Raw genomic sequence first — 20,642 nt, forward strand, 5'->3', positions numbered from 1 at the left:
AGAGCAAGCACATTCTCTTGCTGCACTCTAGTGGCAGAGCAGGAGCAAAATTCTGGGAAAATGCCCAAATTTGGAGCTTGAATGTCTTAACCCAACAAAGCTGTGCTGAATTAGTCCAACTTTCATACCAGTGAAACACTGATGAAGAATGAAGTGGGTGCTCAGAAATCTTTTAGTTACTTGGTCCTTCAAGAAAAGTCTGATAATGAAGAAGGAAACATCATTCCTCTTCCCTAAATCTCCAATCCCAAATCCAGGTACACCAATCATTAGAATTGCTGCACTGAACTGAAATAGACATTTCTTAAGACTAGGATAAAGGAAGTTTTGTCTAGGAACTAAAAAATCCAAAACTACTGAAGCAGGAAAAAAAACATATTATTCAGGCCAAGAATTTTATGCAAACCCAAGTGGAAGACTTGAGGAGTTGAAAATGCACACTCCAATAAACACAAGGGGTTGTTTTTGTTGTATTCTAATATTATTGCAGCTGTTCCCAGTGAAGGGCTGAGTTGTGGCTACAAAAAAAAAAAAAAAAAGGCAGCAATGAAAAAACAGACATAGAAAGTTTTTGTATGATACAATATATTCTTAGTGAAGGGCTGAGTTGTGGCTACCAAAAAAAAAAAAAAAAGGCAGCAATGAAAAAACAGACATAGACAGAAATAAAAAACATTGGAGGAAAAAAACCCCAGACATGAGTGAAATCCTATAAATTAACTGCCTCCAAAATTAAAACCACGTTTTATTGTAAAGTTGCACTTCGATTAGTACCATAATTCTTTATAACATACTGTACAATAAAATATTTTACACACAGCACATCAGGCATGTGCTCAAGATGTTACAAAATTTACAGCTCAGACATTTCTCTGATGGTGTCAGCACCTCAGGTGTGTGACATCCAGTCCCAGAGAGGTTAAGTTTTAGAGCAGAACCCTGTGGCACCATTACCTGCTCTCCAACACCTTCAGGATGTGACCAGAAACATCAGAAATGCTGGACACTCTGGCACATGTTTCTCTCACACTGTTTAGAATCGTTGTGAATGACAGCTCCTTGTAAATTCCCTCATTCTAGAGCAGCCCTTTCCTTACTGGCTGCTCAGCAATGGATGGTTTCTCTTGGATGAGTGCAGCTTCCAAGAAAACAGAGTGGATGGTTAAAAACAGCCTGAAGTTGGACAAACCAAAGCAACCCCAGCAAGTTCCCCCACCAATGCAAATAAACCCCCCCAAACCCTTTCCTCTCCCACACGTTACTCACATTCTTCCCTCTCCACACACACATCTATCTGCAAGTTTAAGGACATCAACAGTAATAAAAACTTGGAAAGAAACCCTTCTCATATTGCCTCAGAAGAGACTGGGACCTTTTCCACAAAGTAAACATTTCAAGGATAAATTAGAGCTTCTAAAGAGAAGCTTAATAAATGCTCAACATTAAAGAAAATAAGACACTGGAGGGAGCCACAGCTCAAACTCTGTGCTGCAAGTGTAAACAAGTGTCCTGCCATGGCCAACACTGCTTCATTCTCTCACAGAGCTGTAGAAATTCCTCCTTTATTGTGCTTTCAGCTACTTGAGGTATTTCCTTGTCACACCAACGGCACTTCCAGGTGGAACTGATACCCCTGCAGCACCTGTGAGGACAGCCCACAGCAGTGCAAGTTTCCTTAATGCTTGGGAAAGATCAAGTCAGCATTTCATTCCAAACCAGGACTGGATTTTGTGCTCCCATTTGCCACAGAGGACTGAGAAAAAACAAAGCACAAAACCACTGCCTGGAAATGACTGGAACTTGTGAATGAGGTGGCACCCATTTGTTTCCCTGTCTGGTGATTTCTGGCAGATTGGCAAAATAAACTGCAGCTGGCAAAGAGGAGATAATCTCTGGCTCCAAACAGGAATATTCAGCTCTCCAAGTACTGGAAAATGCTTCGGCTTTGACTGGTTTCCTCTGAGCTTTCCACCCTGGGCCGCTTTGCTGCTGGTGTTATCACTGCAGAAGGGCCTCTCTTCTTCACCTAAAGGCAGACAAATACATTAGAATATGCAATATGTACAAAAAAAAGTTTAAATTCTGAGTTACTAAAGAAATATTCCCTGTGTGCTCATGCCAAATATTTAAGACAGCAGTGCTCTTAACTGCTTAGCAGATTTCAGTGCCTGTGTATTCAAATAAACTCCACAACAGGCAGCACCTGCTACCCAAATCTTTACCTGAGGTTTTGATTTCTCCTTTGCCTCCTCACTCTTCTCTGGTGAAAGTGTATGAAAGACAAAATTCCTTGAATTTCGAGGGGCATTTGGATTAAGATCTGACATTGCTGCCAGCTTCTGAAGGACAGCTTTAGGTCTGTTCAAGAGTGACCCATTTTTTATCTGAAAGGCAAAGAAAAGCTGCATTAAACCATTCTCAGGAAGCAAGGCAGGTTGCTTAATAAGTTACTCTGCAGAGAAAATCTACTCTCTGCTCACACATCACAACAACACAAATCAGGAGAGCCCAGAGTTCAGGGGCAGCTGACTTGGCTGTGCTGGGAAATGCCATTTTTGAGGATTGGTACCCACCTGGATGTCACTGGCAGGTCTGAAGGCTTCAAACGGGTTCCTGGGTAACAGGGCTGTGCCTTGTGCCACCACTGCTGGGCTGGCTGGCAGAGACATGGGGGAAAGATCAGTTTTTGAACTCTTTCCCCCTCTTCTTATCACTTCAATAAAAAGCAAACTCACCTTTCTTCTGCAGGGACTTGGCAGTCACTTTTTTTGCCAGCTTCATGAATTCGCTGTCTCCACCAATTTCTTCTTCCTCCTCCTCCTGCTCTTTATTTATTTCCTTCTGTAGCAGAGAGAAGACAATTGAAAAACTTGATATTACAAATGGACATTTAATTCAGTATTTTAAGTAATTTTCTTTATGTAAATTAATTTTTATTTACTTTCTACTGTAAGAGGTTATTGCAATTTCTTAGATACTTCATCATCCTTGTTCTATTAATGAACAGCATCACATTCAGCTGAGAAATCTGACCTAATACTGAAGCTTAACTTGAGAAATAAACAATTTCACATTCAGCAATGATAGAGAGACTGAGCAAGGCTTTCCAGCAGCTCAGCACACCTGCTCACGGAGCCACTGCTCTCGCTCAAATCGCTCCTTCCTCCACTTCACTTCTGTCTCATCAAACTCTTCATTCTCCTCCTCATTTTCTGAATCTCTCTGAAACAAGTCCATCTGTGAAGCAAAATCTGGGCAACAAAACAAGACAGTCAGCTATCAATTTTGAAAACAGAGGCTAGTAAAACAACAAAAAAACCCCCAAAACCAAACAAACAAGGCAAAAAAACCCAGAATCATCCCCCCATCAGTTTTGAAATTAGAGGCTAGTAAAAAACAACAAAAAAATCCCCCAAAACCAAACAAACAAGGCAAAAAAACCCAGAATCATCCCCCCACCAATTTATTCCTGAAATACTTTATTGAGGACTATAAGTGCTACTTCACACACACACACACAAGCTCTGTTTTCAATCTTTCTCCCCATCTGTGAACTCTGGATGATGGCTCACCTATGTTTTTCCATCTGAACCTCCTGGTCCTGCCTGGGCCGTCGCTGTGCAGGTCCCCATCCAGCAGGTACCTCTCCTGGTAGAGGCGGAGCTGGCGCTTGTCATCGTCCAGCATGGCCTTCCTGCCAGCACAGGAGACAGGGACAGGTTAGCCCAGGCTAGCCAGGGCCTCACACACCCAAAAATCTAATGAGAATGGCACTGACATGTGGAATTTCTGTATCTGGTTTCCTAATTCCGCCTCGTCTGGGAGCTCCTCGTCGATAATATCTTCTTCATATTCGTTCAGGTCTTCACCATCGTACTCATCCTCACTTCCCATGTCACTCCCTGATAGCTCTGCCTCCTCTTCCATGAAATCTTGCAGTTTTCTAGGGAAAAAAAGTCAAAAGAGTTCAGTTTGGGAGCAAAACAGCCATCACACAAACCTTCTGAAAGCAAGATTTATCTTTTGACAGAAAAGGAACACATTTCCTAAGGATGTATCCTAATTTCTCATGTATTTTTTGGAAAGACCAAGCCTTGAATTCTTGCACATTTACACACATAGCCTGGCATCATGTACCAGCCCAAATCATTGTCATCCACCAGATTCCAAAGATGATGGCAGTAACTGTCAACTATGTGTTTTTCTTGCTAGAACAAATAAGATCTCAAGACATGAGGAATGACAACAATATTCTTGCATCCCTCTTTTTGGTCAAAAAAGTGTTGCACTGCTTTTATTGTGGCTTTTTGATTTCCATATATAATGGAAATCATCTACAACCCACAAGAGACACACTTGAATTCATGTAACATGATAGCTCCAAAGTAAAAAACCAGACCATATAAACATCTGCTAGAGAGAGAATAATTCCAAACTAAACTTCCAGTGCTATTAATATTCTATTCTCTCTGGTAATTAAGATTTTAAAAAATAATTACAGTTTTTTCTTAGAGCCTGGTCTATGTCTCAGCAGTTCTTCTTCTTCATCACTCCTTTCTCCTTCTTCAGCAGCACTGTCTTCATCCTCTTTTTCATCCTGTCAAAGAGAAAGTTTTCAGAAAGAAGGCATTTCTGAGAGTGGATTGCTTTGTAACAACAGATTTGTCTGTTCTTCAATTAACAAGACACTAAAACCAGGCCTATTTCAGAGGATTTGCATTTTTCACTGTATCATTCTATTAAAGAGCTCTTTTAAGTGATTCAAAGTATGCTCTGAAAAATGTTTCAGTAGCTTGTTATGGAAGTTGTGGTACTTTGCATTGATGGATATATTAAAAACCTAGGAAGATAAATAGAATTATTCATTTTATCCAGCAGCTGCCTGGCTCCATCAGTTCACACCTCTTCACTTGCAAAGGCCTCATCATCTGTTAAAAGCTGAAAACCACCAAGTTCTTCTTGTTCCTCCTCTTCTTCCTCTTCCCTAGGGAAAACATAAATGGGAGAAAGGCATTTTCATCTTACCTCCAGTAAATCAAGGCAAAATTTCAACGCCCACCTCAGCTGCTATCAAGCAATTCCCTGTGAGTGCTCAGAGCTACAATCTGCCAGCAGCATTTAGCAATAAATGCCTCAAATCCCCATTTGAGTTGATGTTTTAAGACTTCAGGTCTTCACTTGCAGAAACCATGGGACAAGCACTAATTTTTTCAATTCTTTTTCCTCCTCTCAAATTCCTCTTGGATCCCCTGAACATTATCACTTATTAAGCCTCACTATCCTTTTGTCCAATTAGTCAATAAAAAACTCCAAGTATCCAACTTTTACATTTCATTATGGCAGTTTGGCAACAGCCCAGAAGAGACTCCAAAAAGTCCCACTTTTAATCATATTTTCTCAGTTTAATTAAACTTCTTCACTGTTTCTTTCACTATCAGTGTAAGACAAAAAATTTCCCTTCACAGTAGCTGTGGGAAACAGTTTATGCTGCCAATTAGAGAGTAATTGCTGAGCAATTTGCAGTATTCCTCCCCTTCACCTCCAAAACAAAACTCACTTTCACTGACAGCAAATTGATGTTAAAAAAGAAAACACTTCTAAGAGTGAAACAAGACAGTTACCAGAATTATCTTCTGTAAATTTTAGGAGAGCAATGCTAACCTGTCTGTGGGAAAGGAGCCTGAACAGAGCTCCAGAGCCTCTGCCATTGGATCTTCTATGTCACTGTATTTTTCTGCCTTGGAAGACACTGAAGAAGCCCATGTTGGAGAACCTGCTACAGAAAACAGTGAGATGCAACTTATTTCTGCTCTTAAAGTGTCAGAGAACACCCCAGAAATAAAACTGCATATGCTCCCAATAAAGACAAAACTCCACATGTGGCATCAGTACCCAGACTTGAAGTCACCCCAGCTAAAAATTTCTAAATCAAAGCTGAAAAGAGAATTCAGGACATACTCTGAGACACGAATTTCCCTGAACAAAGATTCAGCAGCTCCTCCATGTTCTGCTTTTTGGTGCTGCTGGTGTTTGGCACGTGCTCAGCTTGGCTGCTGAACTGTCCAGAGCACAGGTCCAGTAACTCATCCATGTTGGCATCCATGGCATTCTCATCCATGCTAGCCAGTGGCAGCTGATGCTTTGAGGACTGGTATTTATTCCTGTGCTGTCCAACGTTCAAGAACCTGAAAGAAAGGCTGTAGTTAGAAAAATCTTGCTGGTCTGCACATCCTGTTTCTGTTAAACACCATCCTTTACAGCCATCACTCACCCATCTGCATCAAGCAGCTGGCTTTGAGTGTCATCTTCCAGGGAAAACTGAAACCTTGACTCCCCAGCCCCTGGAAATAAACTCTTGGGCTCAGGAGAAGCATTATACAGGTCCTGGGAATCTTCTATGGGAAGAGAAGGCTCAGAGGTCTTTCCTGAGCTCTAATCAAGGGAATACAAAAATACAGAAGTTTAGCAAGCTTAAATTTAAATGCCAGGGGCACTGGAACAGACTTCCCAGGGGAAGCTGTGGCTGCCCCATCCCTGAAAGTGTTCCTGGCCAGGCTGGATGGGGCTTGGAACACTCTGGGACAGTGGAAGGTGTCCCTGCCCATGGCAGGGGCTGGGATGAGATGAGCTCTGAGGTTCCTTCCAACCCAAACCAGGCAGGAATCAAATTATGTTCATGCTGCTCCACTACACCACAGGAGTTCACTGACATCAGACGTTGTGCAGCCCATGTAAGCATTCTTAAAAATCATATTTATGATGCACACATATAAAAGCCAGATTATAGCATCTTTTCTTTGATGCTTTAGAATATAAATTTTACAATATCATTTTTATCCATTCCAATGTGGACACAAACCCAAGGGGCAGTTTGCTCTTCTGAAATCTGACTGATACCAAAGCATTTATCTGGGTTGGTTCTTTTGATAGCTCTGACCATCAGCATAAAACACATTTATTTACTTCCCACCGTGTTAGTATAAGACCCAACCAGGCCTGAGAATCTCACCTTGGAAGCAGAGCTGATAAAACTTGTTTTGAAGAAACCTGGGGAGGGTGACCTGAACCCCCCTGCTGCAGGGAAGAAGCTCCCTCCCCTCGAGGCCTGCTTGTTACAGGGCTGGTAGGATGGGATCATGGAGCCAATGAACTCAAAGCTGCTGTTGTGGCTGTTTTCCTTTGGCAGGGCTGGTAGAGAAAATGAATCATCATCCTCTGGAAATAAAAAAAAAATATATAGTGCTTAACTTTCTTTGTGTGTGTAATCCAGCAAAACCTCAAAATATTTTGCAACGCTGACACCTTGCTAAAAATTCATTTTGTGGTTGTGTTGGATTTCCTTCTTCTCAGAGGAAGCATATTACATGTTTTAACTTATCTTATTAACTTCTGACATTTCGTATTTCTTCCAGTATTATTTTGAACAGTGTTTTTCCCTCTAGTTTTTTCAAGCCCACACATTATTTCATCAATCTAAACTTTTAAAATCACACTGTATGTACATACAGGTGATGAAATAACAGAAATACTGAATATCAATCTTAAACAAACTTTTACATAAGCTAAGTAAAAAAGAAAAACAAAAACCAAACAATTATCTAGGGCAATAATTCTATTTTACCTAACTTGCTGGGTCCTTTGTCTACAGTTTCTTCCATTTCCAGTTTTTCATCAGGAAGAGAATATCTGCAATTCATAAAAGGTATTTGCTAATAAATTTAGGATTTAAATTTATTTAATTGCAAATTGTAATTGCAAATTGTAAAAAAACCAAGGGACCAAAAAAATACTTATAAAAGGCACTTTAAATAAAAAAGTGCTGATCAAACACATGCTGATCAAATTTAAAATTTCTCAGTCACCACTTTTAAGGCTTGGATTATTTACCCCATTTTTGAGGAGCTGTCCTTAAAAAGCATCAATGTAGACTCTGTTGAAGGATGTTTTAGAACAGAATCACCATGTTCAGACTTCTCCAGCTTTTCTCCATCAATGGATTCTTTGTCAGTTTCTTTATCACCATCTTCGGTGTGTTTCTCTTCTGTATCTTCATTATCTTCCTCTGCTTCATCAAGCAGAAATTCTGAATTCTAAAAAACATCCCCAAATACAGCAGATATAATGATTGTTGTCATGGCAAACTCTACCCCAGGTGAGGTATGTGACCTGTTTGGCCCTGCCAGCAATGAGCCAAGAATTTATAAAAATGGAAAGGGGCATCAAAACCTTTTAAACATTTCAATTTGGTTTTAGAGTGTTTTGACAAATAAAGAAAATACTCATTAAATAAAAGTTAGACAAGCCAAATGCTGATAGTGCCAACTATAGCAATTTTTTAGCTTCTAGGAAGAATTCTTAGCAATTCCCCCAAGCAGCAGTGTACAAAAGTGCCATTCCACTGGGGAGAGGAAGCAGAACGGAGACACTGATGAGGTTATGGAGAATTGCTGCATACAGACCTCACGATCACCTTCTTCTTCTTCTTCTTCTTCCTCCTCAGACTCATCTGTCATCTCTTCCTCCTCCTCCTCCTCCTCTTCCTCCAGTATCTCCTCATTGTCCAGCCTAAACAGCGCTTGGCGCTTCTGGCGCTCCTCGCTCCTGCGGAGCTTCATGGCCTCCTGCAGCTTGGCCTTCAGGGCCTGCAGCTTTTCACCTGCACAGGAAAAGATTCAGGGAAGGGTTTGGGCTGGAAGAGACCTTAAAGTTCACTCAGTTCCACCACTGCCATGGCAGGGACACTCTCCACTAGACCAGGTTGCTCCAAGCCCTGTCCAAGCTGTGCTCGGACACTTCCAGGGATCCAGGGGCAGCCAGAGCTTCTCATGGAAGCATGAAAAACCCAAGGAATTAATCACAAAGATCTGACTGAGGCTGTCCTACACAGGCCACTGCTATTTCAGTGGTCTGCCAAGAATTTTTTTAATAAAACAAGGCTGTCCACTAGGGGGAACATAAACAGTAATCTTACAGAAGATCCCTTCACCTGTATTTTGTAGGGCAGCATTGAGAAACACAGCATCAGAGGAAAATATAGTGTTTTCCAATTCAATCCTTGTCTCTTCTCCTCCTCCACTAACCTGGCTTTGTGTGGACAGCTTCCTCCAGGCTCTCTGCAGCCAAAACTGCTGGCACCACGTCTGCTCTCAGCTCCTCTTTCCCATCAGATGATGTTTCCTTACGGATAATGTTCATATTTATGGCCCGTTCCCCTTTGGATTTTGCTGGCTGGAGAGTGTGCTTCAAGAAACGTGCTTTCAGGGCTTCTAGCTCTTGAAATAGAAATTAATTAAATCAATGTGATAGCATGTAAAAGCACTGACTCTTAAGAGTTGTAGTAAGAGTAGGTCTTGAGCATTTTTTGCCCCCAAGGTTTATTTTAAAGCTAAGTTTAAAAAAGAATAGTTTAAAAGCTACATCTTGAATACCAAAATATTTGCAAAACCGTTCTATTCAACTAATAATAAACCACCACAGAATATTTATGATGTAGTTTGTATTTCATTGATATTACCTAATATTAAATTATCTTACCATTGACTTCCATTTGTCCACAAGACCTCAATTCACTTCCAGCCCAGCCTCCTATCCACCAGGCAATTCTAAATTTCTGTTAACATATCTCAAAGAATCCACACTGGAGAATGAATGTGCCTGACTGTTCTATCACCTAATATTTCTGAGTTTTCCAGCCAAGCTCAGATCAACACTGCTTAGGACTACAACACAAGTGATACCTTTATTTGAATCAGCTTCCTCGAGGGTTATGAAGGATTCATTGTCAGAGCAGATTCTTGGCTGGATGGACAGGTCTATTCCCAGTTCACGAAGTTTATCCAGCTTGGATTTCCTCACTTTTTCAGGCTGTGCCACCAGCCCAGGCCCCTCTTGTTGAGTGTTTGTTTCCCCTTGTACATCTGGTGCTGTTTCTCCTCTTTCCATGAGGGCATCTCCAGATGCTGCAGGAATTTCACTCTCCTTTTGCTGATCACACTCAGTGCTCAGGCAGCTGGGGAGCTGCTGTGCCTCTGTGTTATCATCAGTTACAGTCCCTACAACTGCATGAGAATCCTCCCTGTCCTGCCTGGGCTGCTCAGCACAGTCCTGTGCCAAGTTCCTCCCTTCAGCAGCAGGAGGCTCAGTCACAGAAGGATCCACATCTCTGCCCAGGTTCATTTCTGGTTCAGCAGCTGCTGATTGATCACCTTCCACTGGCCCATCTTTGCAATCCTTGCTCAAGCTCCCAACAGCTGCAGATTCTTCATTTAAGGGCAGTTGGTATTTAGAGGACCTAAAAAAGGCAGAAAGAAATATACCACCCATGGTTAGTGTGAAAGGGAGAGAAGGCTCAGGACAAACTGAGAGGAAGAAACCATTTCCTAATTACTGTCATTAATCTGTAGGAAGAGATGAAGGACAGAAATCTGGAAAACTTTGTAAGAACTTAAGGAAGTGTAAAAGCTTTGTACTGGTTACAGAATCAGAGCGTGAAATTCCTGAGGGATTTTGTGACTACTTAGCTTCAGTATTTTACTACACATTACTCAGAGAAGAAACAGTCCAAGTAAAATATTGGGGTTCAGCCTAAATCCCATTAAAGTAACTCAGCATCAGCAAGTTCCTTCCTATGAGTTACTCCTGGCCCTGATCACTTCAACAGTATGACTCTGTCAGGCGAGCAGCATTGCCTGAAGTTAGCAATGACATTCTCCTAATTTCCTACTTTTATGGATTTAAAGGAGCCTAAGAAAGTCTGGTTATCCTCCAAGAAAAGCTAGAGATGCTTAAAGTTTATGAAAAAATTGGATGAGGAAGGTTTAAGCCCTTACTTCAGCAGGGCCATGGCATTTCCTTGACATGCTGGTCGAGGTCTACTCTTGAAGAAGTCATGAACACTTTTGGCCTCAGGCACATGATATGGGAGAGACAGAGATGATTCTGCCAGAGAAAGACAGTGAGAGAAGATTTAAAACATGTTCTGAGCCCTTTATTTGATAACAAGTATCTTTATTTTCATTAGTTACAAAAATACCTTTAACAGGTCCTTCAGTAAAAATGGTCTCGCACCCTTCAACCCTCAATAAGTCACATTAGGTCAAAGAAGGCTCTAACCTTCTGGGTAAACGCTTTCAATTTCTCCTCTGAATTTTTCAACAGTTCTTACCCCTTTACATATAAAGAATTTAAGTTTTACCTCTAAGAAGTCGTTGGGTCTCACTGTGTAGCTGTTTAATGGCTTCTTTACTTAACCGAGCTGCTTTCCGCTCCTTAGGGGGAGAAAAGAAAGGTTTTGAAGTCAGGAAACAAACATGGGGCTCCTTCTCTACTTCTTAAATAGCTTATTTTTCCCTTTCAATCAGCAAGGCATCAGAATAAAGCATCCAGTTCAAAAAAAACAAAACCACACTGTGCACACAAAAGCATTTTAGTCACGACAAACAACAATACAGAGCTTTGAAAAGATGGAGACTTCACCTTCCTTTTTGGCTCCTTCAGTATGGGCTCCTCATTCTCCTCATCAAATACATGTTTGTAGCCCTCACTGTCAGGAAAACGTTCTTTGTTCTATGGGGCATAAGAAGAAATTCAATGATTTCTGTCAATAATCTGGCACTATCAAGGGCAAACACATCACAAATGACTGTGCAGAACTACCACTGGTCAGCAAAGCCAGCAAGTGTACTCATAAACCAGCACAAACCCCACAATGGGCAGACTGCAAAGCTCCTGCTCATAAACCAGCACAAACCCCACAAAGGGCAGACTGCAAAGCGCCTGCTCATAAACCAGCACAAACCCCACAAAGGGCAGACTGCAAAGCTCCTGCTCATAAACCAGCACAAACCCCACAAAGGGCAGACTGCAAAGCTCCTGCTCCAGCACTATCTTTTTAACTTGCTAGGACAAGATCACCCCCATCTTTAAAAACAAATCCAGAAGGCTCTCCTCTCTCCTGCCACAGCAGCACAGCTCCACCATGGTCAAAGAGAGTTTTAGAATCTGCTCAGGTGCTAAATCCAGTAACCATGCAATGATTTGGGTTGCAAAAGACCTTAAAGTTCATCCCATTCCAGCCCCTTCCACTGTCCCAGGTTGCCCCAAGCCCCATCCAGCCTGGCCTTGGGCACTTCCAGGGATCCAGGAGCAGCCACAGCTGCTCTGAGTACCTGTGCCAGGGTCTCCCCACCCTCACAGGGAATAATTCTTTCCCACTATCTAATCTAAACCTATTTCAATCAGTTTGAAAGACAGTACATTTACAATAATTTTTGTATCACAGCCAACTGTTACCTTGTATTTTTTTATTTTGTTTTTCACAGCTGCTCTTATGGATTCTAGGGACTCTTCATCCTCAAGGGGTTGATCATTCTCCTCTTCCAAGCCATTATCAAAGAGGTCCTTGTCATCCAGGAGACATCCACTGTCATTGAAAGGAAACCTCTCAGCACCATTCACCTGCTTCCAGAAGAATAAATTATTGGTGTGATTCCTTTCAGGAGGTCCCTTTGGGTCTTTGACATTAATTTAAAATGGCATTAATCATCAAGTGTTAGGTTTTGCAGGTCTTCAAACTGAAAATTTAATGCAATTTAATTGAAATTAACCTGCAGACTGTGCAGGTAAGACTTGTATGTTGTGGATCACAAACCTGCTGCAGGAATGTGGACACGACACTGAAGCTTTGCAACAGAAAAGATAATATATAATATTTTATATATATTGTAATATGTAACATAAATATATACAAGCAAGAATAAATTTAGCTTAGTTGAGAAATTATAATATATATATTTCATAATATATTATATATACATTATATTATATTATATATAATGTATTATATGTATTTGATAATATATAAATTAAAGTGTATACAAGCAATAATAAATTAGCTTAGTTGAGAAATCGTTATACATATATTTAATAATACATAATATATACTATATATATTTAATACCGCATATAATACATAAATCAAAACGTATACAAGCAATAATAAATTTAGTTTAGTTGAGAAATTATCTGAGGATTTGTGCCAACACACCCACCTCTGCCACAGGCTTCTTTTCTTTCCTCAGCTGTTTAATGGACTCCATGATTTTCTCCTTCTCCTTTCTCCTTCTGGATTTTGCTACAGCTTCTTTTGCTGGCTCCCCTTCAACATCATGCTTCTGTTTATGTTTCCTGTACTTCTTCCCAGATTTTAGGGGTCTCTCCTGTTCCAGCTCCCCCTCAGGCAAGCCAGCTGTCCTGCCTGTTTCAAGGTTTTCAGGCTGCAGGGGGTCACCAGTGTCGCTGTCATCGCTGTCCAGCAGAGCTGGGCACACCCGATGGGATTTCTTCTTTCCAGCAGCAATGTTCTCCTTTTCCTCCCCATTTTCCTTGTCTCCACCCAAAGCATTTTCCTGCACAGGTGAGCCTCCATCCTCCTCCTCTTCGCTCTCGCTGTCCTCGAGCACCTTCTGGTTTTTTGCTTTTTTACGCACAAAAATTTCTTCTTCTGAATCTGGAAAAAAAAATAAAAAAAAAATTTTAAGTGCCACAAGTAACTTAAGAAACAATCAAATTTACATCTGTTAAATTTGACATATATCACCATCCACAGCAAATGAGCTTCTCATGGAAGCATGAAAAATCTTTCATGCTTCAATCTCGACTTTCCAAAATCCACTTTTCCCCAGAGAACAGCATTTAATTAACCCAAATTTATGTTAGAGGCTTTCAACCTTTAAAAGAAAAGGCAAAGCTCAAAACTCTTCACTGAGAGTGTCTTGCCTTGAAATAGTAACAAAAATCACACTACATAGATTAAACAAAACAGGGGAAAAAGTGAGTAAGTAATTAAATCTCATCCCATTCAGTCTTTTTCTTTCTGTAGCTCATAAAACACTCTTCAGAGGTTTAAAGATGCCTGCCCACATTCTGAGTAACAAGAAGAGTTTGGCTTCCTACAGGTCAAGCAGTGACAAGCTCCTGAAAGATATTTATGAAACAAAAAATGCAGTGTTGGAGAAAACCAATTCATAGGGATGTCACAGACCTCTGTCCTCGAAGGATGCTGTGCTCTTGCCAAGGGGACCTGGGGATGCTGTCTCACAGCTGCCCTGGCCGCTGTCAGAGTCGCTGTCCAGGGGTTTCTGCAGGTCTGGGTTCAGATCCGCCAGTGGAAGCTACAAAGCAAAATATGAATTTTCTTACTGGGGGAAATATTTCCTAATGGGGTAACATATTGTTTATGTAGTCCTGACTGCTGGCATCCAAATTTATCCCAAAACCTTGGCTAAGCCCTCACACACAATGAAATCCACATGCACTCTTCTTATATTTTAATTATGATATTTACATATTTAGTAATATTTATTATTATTGTTGATATTTACCATATTTATCAACACAAATGCTATTCACATATACGGTAGTATATGTGGGAGTTTACGTAACAAAAGCACAGAATCGACATTGGCTGATGTGATCCTACTCAGACCGGACGATTTTTACTCGTTATTTTATTATTTATTAATTTTATTCAGAGCCGGCACAGCGGGCCCAGCAGCACTCCCGGCATGCACCGCGCCCACGGACACCGGCTGAGCGCGGCCTTCCCAGCGTGCCCCGCGGCCGGCAAGGCGGGCACGGGGCATGCTGGGAGCTGTAGTCTGCCAGGAGGGGCGAGCCCAGTGACGGCGCGGGACCGCCCGCGATCAAGGGCGGCCGGCAGCGGGGGTTGGTGGCTACTGACTCCGTGACCGGCACTGTTACCCGAAGGAGCACTGTACCGGAACGGTTACCGGAACCGCCATCTCCCTCGCAGTCCCTCCCGGGCCTTCCACCTCACCACAGCCCGAGGAGCCGCAAGGCCTCGGGCAGCCGCGAGCCGCCTCCGCCGTCAGCATCCGGCGGGCCATGCCGAACGCAGGGGAGCGGCAGGACTCACCTCAACAGAACCCTCCGTCGCTACCGGTACCGCCGCCATGGCCCGCCCGCGCTCCCGCCGCCCGGGGACCGCTTCGAGCCTTCGCGCGCTGCTCTGGCCCCGCCCCGGCCCGGGATCACCCAATAGCTGTCCAGAAGAGCGCCCTGAGCCCCGCCCCTCACCGCCTTGCTGGTCGGGGTTTCCTGAAACCACGCCCCTCTGCATGGACCAATCGCGGCTCCCGCTCTCAGGCCGCCCGCGCGCACTATTGCGCCGCCTAGTGGCGGGGGCGCTTCCCGCGCGCGGGCTGAGGCGGGACCGTGAGGGGACACGAGGGGATGTTAGGGAACACGAGGGGATGTGAGGGGACACGAGGGGTTGTGAGGGGACACGAGGGGATGTTAGGGAACACGAGGGGACATGAGGTGAGGGGACACGAGTGGATGTGAGGGACCGAGGGGGTGTGAGGGGACGTGAGGGGACATGAAGGGAGGTGAGGGGACACGAGGGGACGTGAGGGACCGAGGGGATGTGAGGGGACATGAGGGTATGTGAGGGGACACGAGGGGATGTGAGGAGACATGATGGGACACGAGGGGAGGTGAGGGGACAGGAGGGGATGTGAGGGACCGAGGGGACGTGAGGGGACATGAGGGTATGTGAGGGGACACGAGGGGATGTGAGGGACCGAGGGGGAGCGAAAGGGACCGTGAGGGGCTGAGACCACATGAGAAGGGATGCGAGGGGACGTGGGGGCCGAGCGGGACATGGGGGACTGAGAGGAGTCATGAGGACACGAGAGGGGACGTGAGGGACTGAGAGGAGTCGTGAGGGACCGAGAGGAGGAGTGAGGGGTCGTGAAGGGCCCGGGGATTTACAGCTCTGTCAATTATCGCCATTGTGGGGACAGGGCTCTGCTGCCAAAACATTTCACATTGCTTCATGGGTTAAACAGAGCCTATGTTTCGTTTTCATCTTCAAGCTATGCTACATGTCATGTCTCTGGGTGACCGTGTGGGTGAGAGCACACGAGTCGAGCTCAGGGATATTAGATACACACAGCTATTACTGTCAGCAGCGTCCTATTTACAGAATAAAATACGTGCATTTTCCGTTGGCTGCTGTACAGACATACTCTGAGCCAACCATCATGTTAGGTGAATGGGTGCTCAAATCTTTTGGGTAAATTCTTTCAATTTATTTCAATTTCTCCCTCTACATGAATTTCTGAATATTCCCTCTACACACAAAAGATTTAAGTTTTACCTCTCATAAGTCATCAAGTCTCATTATGTAGTTATTTAACAACTTCTTTACTTAACCTTGCTGCTTAATGCTCCTTAATGGAAGAAAAGAAAGGTTTCTAAAGACAGAAACATTTACTGAAAATACATAAGTCAATGAAGAACTACTCAACAGATGCAAATCACTTCATACTTCACAGATTTCACAGAATATTCGAAGTTGGAAGGGATCCACAAGGATCATCGAGTCCAAGTGCAAGGTGAATGGCCCATACAGGGATATTCTAGTACAGAATCAATCCAGGTATGAAAATATTCTACTTTATCTATTTTTGTTACGTTTAGTTCTGTAGTTCTTTTGCAAGTAGTTGGAGGGAGAGCCCTGAGCTGGGGAGAGTGTGAGGGACCCTGTTCAGATCTACAGTTGGGGGTATTTGGCATTTTTTTCAGAATTACAATTACTTTGTAGAACATACTGCTACAGTAATACATTTCCTTCCAAGTCACCCTGTGGGAATCTGCTGTCACTGAAGGCAAGGAAAAAATAAAAAGTATTTTGGGGTGTTTGGTCAGTTTTGGGGGGATTTTTTCATTTGGGGTATTTTATTGTTATGGTTTTGTCAGGGACAGGGAGCACTAGACTGATCTGCCATGACAGTTCACATGGAGCCAACAAGCCTGAGAACAAAGGAAGTGAGAAAAGCAAACGTCCACGAAACCCACCACAAACAACACAGTTCTGCTTTCTTCTAGCTGCTGCAGGAGCTACAGTAATTAATTTAATAATTAGTGTTTAGTAACAGAGGGACAGATGCTGGCTCTGCACACACACACCTCCTCAGGGTTGCGCCAGGATGAGAGTCAGAGTCAGCTGACAAGAAAAAGGTGACAAAAAGATTGGCCTTATTAGGTAATTTCTGATCCTGGGCTGTTACTCATACCTGGCACACAGAGGCAGCCACGGAACAGGTAAATGTTTGCCATTAAGGAGGTTCTAAATGTCACACAGACTTTTAGCACTGGATCAAGCCCCATATTAAGGCATTTATATTATGAAAGCTAGTTTAGGAATCTGTTTTTTACTAAATAACACACTCCTTCCCCCAGCTTGTAGCAGATGAGGTGTTTAAAAGGAAATCCTCAGAGATAATCCTGTCATAACTGATCTGTCATTCCCAAATCCAGTCTTGACCCTGGAAATGTGGCTGTTTTCAAGATAAGGCTGGGTTAACATAGAGAAATAGGGTTCTGACTGCTGTGGCAGTGGGGTTGTCTCACCATGTCTGTAATATTTATCAAGTTAATTGGATTTATAATGCAGTGAGTAAAGGCTTTAGTTATCACACTCAACATCTTACAGGACTGAGCCTTTGTGTTGCAGATTTCTTGAGACAGAGATTGTATTTTTGATTTTTTTTTTAAAGTGCTATTTGTGTAGCCCTACATACGTGTTTTTTATACGTAGATATGATGAATAATAGCATGGAAATGTTGCCAGATGCTGTGGAGTTTGTTACTGGTCTGGTAAAACTGGTTTTTTCCTCAGGTGTTCATCAGCTGCTGCCAGGGAATCATGAGAGAATCTCAGATCTATATGAGAATCTCAGATTTGATTTCATTTTAAAATAGATTTTGATGTTTCAACTTGGAAAATATCAGCCCCACAGGTTAAAAAAAAAGGCAAATAAAATGGACTCAGCATTTATTATTTATAAAATGTTTTGACTTCTGATTTTCTGGCGAGTCAGCAGGGAGCTGTTGGTTAAACAACCCAGGAGGTGCACAAGGGAGCAGCTCGCTAAAACAGCATAAACTGCTTAAAAAGGCAAAAAGTCCCTAGGCCCTTTATTTAATGGCACATGGCTGGAAGGGTTGTCTCTTTAACAGAGGACACATTTATTGTCTGTGAGGATAAGGGGACGTGGCCAGGGCAAGGTTCTCCCCAGGAGCTGAACGCCCTGGTCAGTGGAACACCGCGGGTTCCCACCCCTGGTGCTTCCCAGGCAGCTCCTGGGTGATGCCCAAGATTGTGCCAGCCGCTGGTGGATGTGCAGCCCTCACGGATCCTCAGCCATTCTGTGCCCACGGAGCACCTCAGGGGCTGGTGGTCACAACCCTGAGAGGTTCACTGCTGTGGCTCATTGTGCAAGTCCTGTTTTGTCAGGTGTTTTAAACCCCACTGAGGCTGTTTAGCTGGTACTGGGGGTTATTCAGGGTGTCATCCATTGAGCAAGGAGAATTCCCTGGTTTTGGGGAGCAGTGGAGGTGGTGAAGCTGGAGCAGCACCACTGTGGGCAGCAGGCACCATCAGGGCAGCTGTCACGGAGCGTGCTGGAGTTCTGGGTTAATTGTTAAACCTGCAAACAGCTGTTGGGTTTTGGGACAGAACAGGGGAGGTACGGACAGACAATTCCCTCCTTCCTGGTGCCCGAGGGGCAGCAGCTCTCACCTCTTCTGAGGCAGCTCTGGGAGGACCGCATGCATGAGATGCACCCTGGGAAGAGCCAGCAGGTCAGGGAGGGAATCCTGACAGCCAGCCCTAGTGAGGGACATCTGGAGTGCTGTGTCCAGTTCTGGGCTCCTCAGGACAAGAAAGACAAGGAGATACTGGAGGAGGTCCAGCAGCGGCCACAATGATGGGGGGTCTGGAGCATCTCTCTGTTGAGGAGAGACTGTGGGAGCTGGTTATTCTGGAGAAAGGGTGGCTGAGAGGGGATCCCATCAATCCACACCAATATCTGCAAGGCAGGTGCCAAGAGAATGGTGCCAGACTCTTTTCAGCAAGTCACAAAATTGTTGGGGTTGGAGGGGGCCTCTGCAGATCATCCAGTACAATGTCCCTGCCAAGGCAGGGTCACCCAGAGCAGGTGACACAGGAATGCATCCAGGTGAGTTTGGAATCTCTCCGGACAGGGAGACTCCATAATCCTGTTCCAGTGCTCGGCCACCCTCATGGAAAGTTCATCCTTATGCTGAGGAAATGTTTTAGTTTATGGCCATTATTCCTCATCCTGTTGCTGGGTACCACTGAAAAAGATCTTTTCGCTGGTGCCCAGCAACAGGATGAGGAGCAATGGCCACAAACAAAACCACAGTGTTTCACCTTAACGTGATGAAGAACTTTATGTTGAGGGTGGCCGAGCACTGGAACAGGTGTCCAGGGAGGGCGTGGTGTCTCCCTATCCGGAGATATTCCAAACCCACCTGGACGCGTCCCTGTCACCTGCTCCGGTGACCCTGCCTTGGCAGGGGGTTCGGACTGGACGATCTCCCGAGGTCCCTTCACACCCCGAATATTCCGGGATTCCGTGATTCAGAGCCGTCACCTGTTGCGGCTGCGGGGTCGCGCGGGCGGCGTGCGCGCTCCCGCGGGCGGGGGGGGGCGGCGCGCGTGCGCGAGCCGGCGGCGCCGGGCAGCGCGGAGCGGCCTCTTCCTCCCTCCCTTCTCCTCCTCCTTTTCCTCCTCTTCCTCCTCCTCCTCCTCACCCCCGTCCCGGGAGCGCGCTCGGGCGCGTGCTGGCGGCGGCGGGGGCGCGCGCGGGCTCGGCGGGGGCGCAGCGCGGGGATTGTTCGCGCCGCCGCTCGGGGAAGCGGAACGCGGGGAGCGCTCCCCGCCGCGCCCCCGCTGCCTCCTCCTCATCCTCCTCCTCGGCCGCCGCCGGGGCCCGCTCGGAGCCGCCGGCGCTGCCCGGTGCGGAGGAGCCGCAGCGGGTCGCGAAACTTTGCGTGGGGGTTGCGGGTGCCCTCACGGCCCCGCTGCTGCCGGGGCTACCGGGGGACGCGCCTCGCCCTCCCCGGGGCGAACGGGACGGGGCTGGAGCGGGACGGCGGCAGAGAGGGGACGGGGACAGGCAGGGCTCTACTGTCACAGCGATGCGCGCCCTGCAACCTGTGCAGGGATAAGTTTTATATTTGACATTGAGCTATTTCTGAGAGTTTAAGGTGACGCTGTCTGAAAATACGGCTGTTTATTTCTTTAACAAACTTCGCTTAAATATTGGTGGGTTTTTGCATGTGGTGCTTTCCTGCTTTTTCCTGTTCCATGATTATTCTCCCATCAAATGCCTGCAGGATGTATTTCTAGCCCTCGGTGGCCCTGTACACCTGACCCATCAAGTTCCCATTCAAACGATTGGTATAAGCGAAGTGGTGTTAATTTTGGTGTGATAGGGAACCTTTATTGACACAAAGGTGCAATTCCAGAAGAATCCAGAGTTTGAGGTACTGAGGGCTGACTCAGAGCCTTCTGTATGTGTGTGATGTATCCTGGCCTCCCTGAGTTCCAGCTGGGGAAGCAGATTCTCTTTCAGTTTTAAAAACTGCTTCCTGTCTGAAGCAATTCGGTTGAGGTGCTTAGTACATAATGGTTGTGGGATAAGAGAAATTAAAATATAACAGCACATACAACCCTAGTCAGGCTGATCAGATGAAAATCCTGTGATGCCAGGGCAGCCTGGCTTCAAATGGGAAAACAGTTTGTAGCT

At 44.6% G+C, this 20,642-nt stretch overlaps 1 protein-coding gene across 3 annotated transcripts; it reads right to left on the reverse strand.

Annotated features, from left to right (window-relative positions):
- Positions 1-733: 733 nt before the first annotated feature.
- Positions 734-15,015, reverse strand: CLSPN (claspin). 3 transcript variants are annotated; one of them, XM_041417607.1, is made up of 25 exons: positions 14,936-15,015; positions 14,042-14,171; positions 13,050-13,507; positions 12,292-12,456; positions 11,476-11,565; positions 11,195-11,267; positions 10,830-10,938; positions 9,738-10,291; positions 9,081-9,272; positions 8,460-8,656; positions 7,888-8,090; positions 7,622-7,686; positions 7,010-7,215; positions 6,272-6,432; positions 5,959-6,185; positions 5,662-5,773; positions 4,903-4,984; positions 4,500-4,597; positions 3,779-3,943; positions 3,573-3,694; positions 3,124-3,251; positions 2,736-2,841; positions 2,574-2,656; positions 2,223-2,384; positions 734-2,026 (listed from the first exon to the last, which is right to left on the reverse strand). In XM_041417607.1, exons 1-25 carry the CDS (start codon positions 14,972-14,974, stop codon positions 1,913-1,915), a joined length of 4,041 nt encoding a protein of 1,346 aa, XP_041273541.1. In that variant the 5' UTR covers positions 14,975-15,015; the 3' UTR covers positions 734-1,912. The 3 variants fall into 3 exon arrangements, with proteins under 3 accessions (XP_041273541.1, XP_041273540.1, XP_041273543.1); XM_041417606.1 differs by having other exon boundaries at positions 5,662-5,776; XM_041417609.1 differs by lacking the exon at positions 14,936-15,015 and adding an exon at positions 14,382-14,551 and having other exon boundaries at positions 5,662-5,776.
- Between the last annotated feature and the right edge of the window lie 5,627 nt (positions 15,016-20,642).

The sequence above is a fragment of the Onychostruthus taczanowskii genome, unplaced genomic scaffold (genome assembly GCF_017590055.1).
Source record: "Onychostruthus taczanowskii isolate IOZ18803 unplaced genomic scaffold, ASM1759005v1 scaffold56, whole genome shotgun sequence".
Taxonomy (NCBI): domain Eukaryota; kingdom Metazoa; phylum Chordata; class Aves; order Passeriformes; family Passeridae; genus Onychostruthus; species Onychostruthus taczanowskii.